The sequence below is a fragment of the Gastrolobium bilobum genome, unplaced genomic scaffold, assembly GCF_033153095.1.
Source record: "Gastrolobium bilobum isolate Gb01-03AN ecotype WA unplaced genomic scaffold, APGP_CSIRO_Gbil_v1 utg27256, whole genome shotgun sequence".
NCBI classification, from domain to species: Eukaryota; Viridiplantae; Streptophyta; class Magnoliopsida; order Fabales; family Fabaceae; genus Gastrolobium; species Gastrolobium bilobum.
The window spans coordinates 31,200-38,493 of NW_026899854.1; the positions used below are offsets into that span (position 1 = coordinate 31,200).

The following is a 7,294-nucleotide window of genomic DNA, read 5'->3' on the forward strand; positions in this document are numbered from 1 at the left end:
TCAAGTGTGCAGCTCTCGTACTCTTCACTCTCATTCATACACCTTCAAGAGCCACCAACAGCCACCACTGGAGGAAGTTCATCAAAAGTTCATCAAAAGGACACCCACCAAGTCTCCAATCATACTTTTCAAATTCATACATAAACCCATCGCCATGACCAGCTAATGCAAATAGTCATATGAAGACAAAATGATTATGCAACAAATTGTATCGCATAAGAATGTAGGAAGCCAGTCAGTTCAACATATTGTGAATTCATGTAATTTATATAAGAGGCAGAGGACCAGTTTCAGATAAAAGTACAACATCTGTAGACCAAAATAGTGTACATGCCTAAACATTTTATAAAGAATTGATATACTAAAATCTGCATCACTAAGACATGAAACTCGATGGACGAGTTTAAGGAACAGTGACCTTTATAAGGGACACATGGCACTAGAAACCAACATGAACCTTAGTCAGCAACATGCTCAAGCCTCCCAGATTTACCACCTCCCACCCCATGCAACACCATGATATTTCTACCACTACAATATTTCCTATCTGTGTGTTATCAATGCCAGGCAGAAGCTGATATCAAATTTCTGTTCTTCCATCCTAACAACATGGCCCCATCCTTCTCCACCAGACTATAATGTTCTGAATAGCACCTCAGCAGGCTTCTTATAACCGAATTCACATAAGAACTCAAAGGATATTGATGGAAGCCAGCCATTGTGAACCTTGACTTCCACTTGCCAAACAGTTCATGCCGCTCTACCCTTTCCTTCCCTTCACAAGCAATAATGTTCACAATATCCCGGGCCAGACAATGTTGCTCCACATTAATCCGCTCCTTGCTCTTTCTTGGGAAAGTAACATCAATGGACTCAAATATTGCCAAGTAGTAATCCAGAGTTTCTATAAACCTGTTGAAGAAAGGAGTTGTATTTGTGTTTGATTCCTGCTCCACCAATGTAACTACCTTGGGAGAAAGTGATTTTACCATTCTTAGAAGTCCATCCCTTGGATTACTCACATCAACACTCTCATCAGCAGTATGATGGAGTTGCAGAGGAAAGTTCACAGCTAAAGCCTCTCCAGGCCTGACATCAAGCATGTCTCTTGTCACATCTGGTGCTAAAACTGGGACACCATGGAACTCAACTGGGATGCCAAATTTCTCAGAGATTACAGCCAATCTTTTCCCAACAGCATCTAGTCCATCACCACGAGCATATTTAGAAAGAGGGTCATCAATCCCCGTGATCCGTACATGTGGAGCCCCACCAGGTCTTGCTGCAAAAGCTTGAAGGAGAGTCATCCATTGAGTTCCCTGAGCAATCTGAAAGTCTATAATGTGAATGTGATCCTCATTTCTGCAAGCTTCAGCAATAGCCCCATTGGCAGCCATGTAACCAAATTTTAAGTATGGACAGATTTCATAGAGTATCTGCATGTAAGAGAGTAAGTCTTTGCCCATAGGCTCTCTGCACCTAAGGGCACGATAGATGTTATTCCCCGATGCCTCCTTCCTTGCAACAAGCCCTTCTACCAAATAAGCACCAAGCCGTTGGATTGGATCCCCACTTATAGATACAGCACTTCTAGCCTTTTCTATCAATTGATCAAAATCTTTCATTTCGTTGTCAGACAAAGCTTTGGCACATACAATAAGCAATTGTTTCAAATTGCTTGACGGGAAGCCTTGTAGTGATGTTTCCTCCATTGACTTGTGACGTTTCTCTACACGTGCAACTTCACTTGATTGCCTACTGCTAACAACATAAGATGGCTGACTTTGAATAGATTCTGACCCATTTCTTTGGCCAGATGTTGTTGGCCTGCTGCTACCACCTAAAGAAGTATTTGATGCAGTAGCTTCATCATCACGATCAGGCGCCATCAAAGCAGTTTCTAGTTCCAGCAATGTGTGTTTGGTTTTCTGGTCACAACTTGCATCCTGTGGAAGAGAGCTCCAAGCAGAATATAGATGTAAACCATCCTGGAGATGGTCTACAGATGGGACTGGCCTATGCAAATAATGACTGCTTTCAAGCAAAGAGTTACAAGAAGTATCAGAAAGAGTATCAGAATCAAAATGAGTTGAAAGGGCAGAATTAGGTGAGTTCCCTATGTCAAGTTTCAAGGACCCAAGTAGCCGGTGTGGTATCGGTGGAATAGTAGGATAAGAAGATGATGGGTAAGGTGTTCCTGCTGAATTAGTCACATTGAAACCAATAAACTGCTCGGAGTCCATACTTTGATGAAGGCATCAGCTACGCTATATCTACCCCTAGCAAATCTGAAAATCAGCCACCTTGGCAAATTTCTGCTTGATATTCTGCTTGGGACTTGTAACAAAACACTTTCAATAACAGCAGATAAACCTGGAAAAAACAGAGAAGCACTTTGTGAATATCTTCCTTACACCACAATCACATGTTCACTACAACAATCATCTAGCCCAACCAGTGGAGAAGCAAAAATGTGGAAGAAACACAACATACACAAATGCACTCTCACACACACACACATTGATATACAAAAAATAGATAAACTTGCATGGACTTAAAAAACCAAGCTGATTTACAAATCTAAGGCTACAGTTCTGGAAATTTGCAGATTTAATTCACCATTACTCTTTTGGTTCACAGAAATGAGTAGAGCAGAAATTTGGAATAAATGATTCAGCAGGTGGAAGAGAAAAATTAGAGCCAATATCATGTAAATGAAACTAATGAATTTGGAACTAAAATTTTTATGGGGAAAATGATAAAAATGATTCTTGGAACGTCTACGTTCAGTGTGGTAAATGCTTCCGCTCTACCCATTAGATTATTACATATGAATGATAACACAGGTTCACACACAGAGTCAAGAAAAACGGACTGACAATGATGAAAATTGTACATCATCATAATTTGTTCAAAAGGATGCAATTCCAAAACCAAAAGCCCTCCCATGTGATTTGTAAAACAAAAGAGGAAAACATTCCGGCAAAAACTTTCTTCACATCAAGAGAAAATCTTCTCATGGAATGGTATCCTCCAAAACGAAACAAAAATTTATAGCCTAACAATACTTATTTACTAATATGCATCAGGAGAAAAACACAGGACACCACATACATAGCAGATTTCAAGTGGAAAGAGAAAGGAAACAAATAATAACAATAATAGTAATAATAACAACAACAACAATACCAATTAAGTTACAATTCCTCATCGCGGACCCAAACCTTCAGTTTGAAATCAAGGGCTGTGACTGAACCATGTAATCAAAAGTTAAACCCTAACAGTGTTATTTATTGCTTATGGTATGTTGCAGTTGCCCAAACTCCCTGTTGGTGAGTTGCCTCATGGAAACAGCATATAAAAACACCAGGAAACCCCATCCTAATTCAAATCCCATTCATCAACCCTACCCAAACCAATTATTAAGTAAAAAATTTAAAATAAAAAAAAAAAAAAACTTTAATTCCGACCCAATATTTTGCCAAATTAGAGCAGCAAAAAAAAATGTTACTGGACTTCAATTAATGAAAGAACAATATGCAAAGTACATATCTTCTTTCAGAAAGCAAGAACCTCAAATCATCAAGGAGTACCATAAACATTCAAAAGCTAGAAAAATTGAGAAACAGTTCTCTATATCTAAACAAATGAGAAAAACATAACAGGGAAACAAAAAAGAAAAACAGAGAACATATACATAGATTGATTCAAGAGCAGGGCATGTCATGGGTATTCATTATTCATTGAATTAATTTCACAAACAACGACAGAGTGATAGAGAAAAATATAATGACAGGGAAATTAAGAGACATTGGTGTTAGTATTACCTCAAGAGAATAATCAAATTTAACGTCTACAAGTTGAAAAAGGACTTTGATTCTTTTGGTTTCGAGAAGGACGCGTGTTTAGCTCAAATTTGCTGAATTTTATTTTCTATTGATTATATACATATATTAATATTATGCACATGGTTTTCTTGAGGAAGGGGTTGTTTCAAAAACCAAAACTTTGAGAATGAGGTTGATTCAAAATGGTGTATATATAAAGAAAGGGAAGACAAGGGTGTTTGAAGTTTGACGAGTAGACTACTACGGAACGACAAACGGTAACGGTGAGGTGAGCGTGTCGTTGGTTCTTTTAACGGAGGTTAATTGGTTGACTCAACCGCCAAGACCGCCGACCAAACCACACGTTGGGAGTTGCTTCTGGAACTTCCCTGGCTACCTAGCTGGCTGACTAGTGACTACTGTCTCTTCCGGTCTAATTAAACTCTTCATCAACTCGGTTTATTTTGTCACTTGTTAAATTGAAATTGTGTGAGAAAATATATTTATTTTTTAATTTTAGTAAATTAAGATTACAATACGCTTTTAACTAAATTAAAAATATATAAACTTTAGCAATTTACTTTTGAAACAAAAACTTTTTTGAAAATAGTTTCTACTTCGATATAATATTTGTGTACACGAGACATGTGAACTCTTTTATAATAGTGTCAGAAAGATATAAAAAATATAAAATAATTAATTAAGTCTTACTTAATACCTTAAGATTTTAGATTAAAATAGTACTTATTATTGTATCAGAGCTGGAATGACCTTATCTGTTTTTACCAAATTGTGGTAGTTCAGTTGGCGCATGGGAGCTAAGCAGGTGGGGGTGAAAACATGTGTTCGAATTTCTCCAATACCACCTTTAAAAGGAGTTTAAAGCCTTAATCTTGGACTCGTCCCGAATCGGATTAATTGTGAAGCAATAAACAAATTGAAATATTTCTAAAAAAAAAAAGCTGAAATGACCAGAAAATTATGAATTTGATCTTCATTAATCCCACTTTTAAAGTGAAATTAAAAAAAAAAAACATAAAGTAGACAAAAAAAAATAGCGTGTGTCATATCCATTATTCAAATATAAAGAGTTCTTATACAAGGAGATGTATTAAAGAGATACAGAAAATACAAAATAATCAATAAAGTGTGATGTAACACCTTACATAGTAGTTCAATATAATGTATTCAAAACCAAACCCAACCGTGTACCCCGTCCTTGATTTCATAAGGTCTATATTGACGCTTTGACGACGATTATATTTATCCTCCGAAGTCAATTTGATTATGATCAACTAATGACTAATTCAACGAACTCACGATTCGTATAAAAAATTTATCTGATTTTAAAATATATTTTATTTAAGTTTTTTATATTTGGAAATTTATTTAAATATTAAATTAAATATTTGAATTTTATTTGAAATTAATATATTATAAATTAAAGTAAATATTTGTTTTATTTAAATTAAATTAGTTTCAAATATTCATTTTAATTCGAAATGTTACATATGAAATATTAGTTTCAAATATTCTTTTTTATTATTGTGCACAATTGTGTAAGATGGAATGTAAATATTAGATATATGAAAGATTGGATGGTGGTGCATAAATAAAGAAAATTAACTAATAAAATACTACGAGTTAATTTTTCATAGTACTGAGTAGTTGTTTTGCGTGAGATAAATATGTTATACAATAATTAAGAGCATGTTTGGAATATTATTTTAAGCTAAAAAGTATTTTTAAGCTAAAATTGAAAAATAAAACTAAAAACTAGTGATTGCATAAAGTTGTTCTGATGATTTTGAAGAAGTGAAGATAAAATAATTTATTATTAGAATGAATTATATATTAAGGTAAATGATAAAATTTATAAATATAAGATCAGAATAAAATACAACTATAAAAGAAATATGAGGGATCAAAAAATCTCACATATCTTTTTAAAAATAGCTTTTATTGGAAACTTTTAACTTTTAGCTTTTTTTATTATAAAGAAATTCTTTTTATAATAAAAACTTTTATAAAAACATACTTAGTTAAACTTCTAAGAAAAAAAAAGTTAAAAATAAGATATGTCAAACATGCATTTAGATCTCATGTGATTTCGGTATTTTCGAATGCTCGGGTGAAAATGTTAGGAATCAAATAAAAAATACAATGAGGGAAGAAAACAAAACAAAACAAAACAAAACAGCTACACTTGTATAGAAACCCCGACTAAATACTCTACCAAAACTTACAACAACAAACAGGTGGAACGGTGGAATTAACTGTTGGGTATGGCTCGTACTTCGCATGCTGATGAGGGTCCTAGTTGTCGGGATCAGCAGAAAGGCAACTGGAGTCCCGCTCCCAGGTGAGCGGACAAGGGTCCGGGGGGCAGCGCCCCTTGTCCTGTAGAGGCTAGGTACTGTTGTGGGCCTCTGTTTTATTGTAATTTTCTTAGCAGTTTGGGTTTGGGTCCATGAATAGCTGTTGTTAGGGTTTTCTAATTTTATTTATATTTTTCTTGTAAACCGAGTGACTTGTAACGAGTGGCGATGAGGTGAATATAGTACAGACAAGATGGACGTAGCCTAAATTGGGTGAACCAGGGTAAATCTCTGTGTCTATTCTCTCTCTCTCTCTCTCTCTCTCTCTCTCTCTCTCTCTTTTCTCTTTTCGTTTGCGATTTGTGTGATTGTCGATTTTCAATATTTGGTATCAAAAACTTTGGTTCTGTGACCGGGGTTCCTGTGACATATTGGGGTTTCGTGATTTGGGGTTTTTTCTTGGCATAGAGAAAACTGCGAAATTGATCTGGAGAGGATGTCGACTGGCCAATCACGGATCGAGGTTGAAAAGTTCTGAGGAAAAGGGTTCGAGCAATGGAAGCTGAAGATGGAGGCTTTGCTCGTTGACAGGGAGGTATAGTACGTGATCGAAGATGAGAAGCCATCGGTACCAACGAAACTTGTCGGTGATGTAATGTCAGGTGAAGGCAAGTCGAAGGAGTTGAAGGCGTGGACCAGAGACGATCGAATGATCTAGTTATGCCTGACAGATAACGTTCTGGTGAACGTAACTTCTGAGAAGACCGTGAAAGATCTCTGGACGAAGCTGGGAGGTCTCTATTAGAGCAAGTCACTCGTGAACAAGTTGTTCCTGCGAAGGAGGCTGTATAATCTGCGGATGAGCGAAGGTGATTCTTTCTCTGCTTATTTAAATGAATTTAATACTATTTGTGCGCAACTTTCTTCTATAGACATTATCCTATATGAGGAAGAAAAAGCTTGCACCTTGTTGTGTTCACTGCCCAACTCATGGGAGCACATCATTGTGTCAATTGGTACTAGTGTTAATAAACTATCGTTCGAGACGGTTGTTGCTGCCTTACTGTCTGAGGAGATGAGAAGGGTAGGTTCTGAAGGTACCAACAATGAGACTCTGGTTGTTAGAGGGAGGAGTGGTGACAAATCAAA

General features: G+C 36.1%; 1 protein-coding gene across 3 annotated transcripts; it reads right to left on the reverse strand.

Annotated features, from left to right (window-relative positions):
• Positions 1-246: 246 nt before the first annotated feature.
• LOC133293941 (scarecrow-like protein 21) lies at positions 247-3,993 on the reverse strand. 3 transcript variants are annotated; one of them, XM_061492565.1, is made up of 2 exons: positions 3,828-3,993; positions 247-2,373 (listed from the first exon to the last, which is right to left on the reverse strand). In XM_061492565.1, the coding sequence occupies exon 2, from the start codon at positions 2,241-2,243 to the stop codon at positions 558-560; it is 1,686 nt and encodes a 561-aa protein (XP_061348549.1). In that variant the 5' UTR covers positions 2,244-2,373; positions 3,828-3,993; the 3' UTR covers positions 247-557. The 3 variants fall into 3 exon arrangements, with proteins under 3 accessions (XP_061348549.1, XP_061348548.1, XP_061348550.1); XM_061492564.1 differs by lacking the exon at positions 3,828-3,993 and adding an exon at positions 3,190-3,805; XM_061492566.1 differs by lacking the exon at positions 3,828-3,993 and adding an exon at positions 3,698-3,770.
• Positions 3,994-7,294: the final 3,301 nt, after the last annotated feature.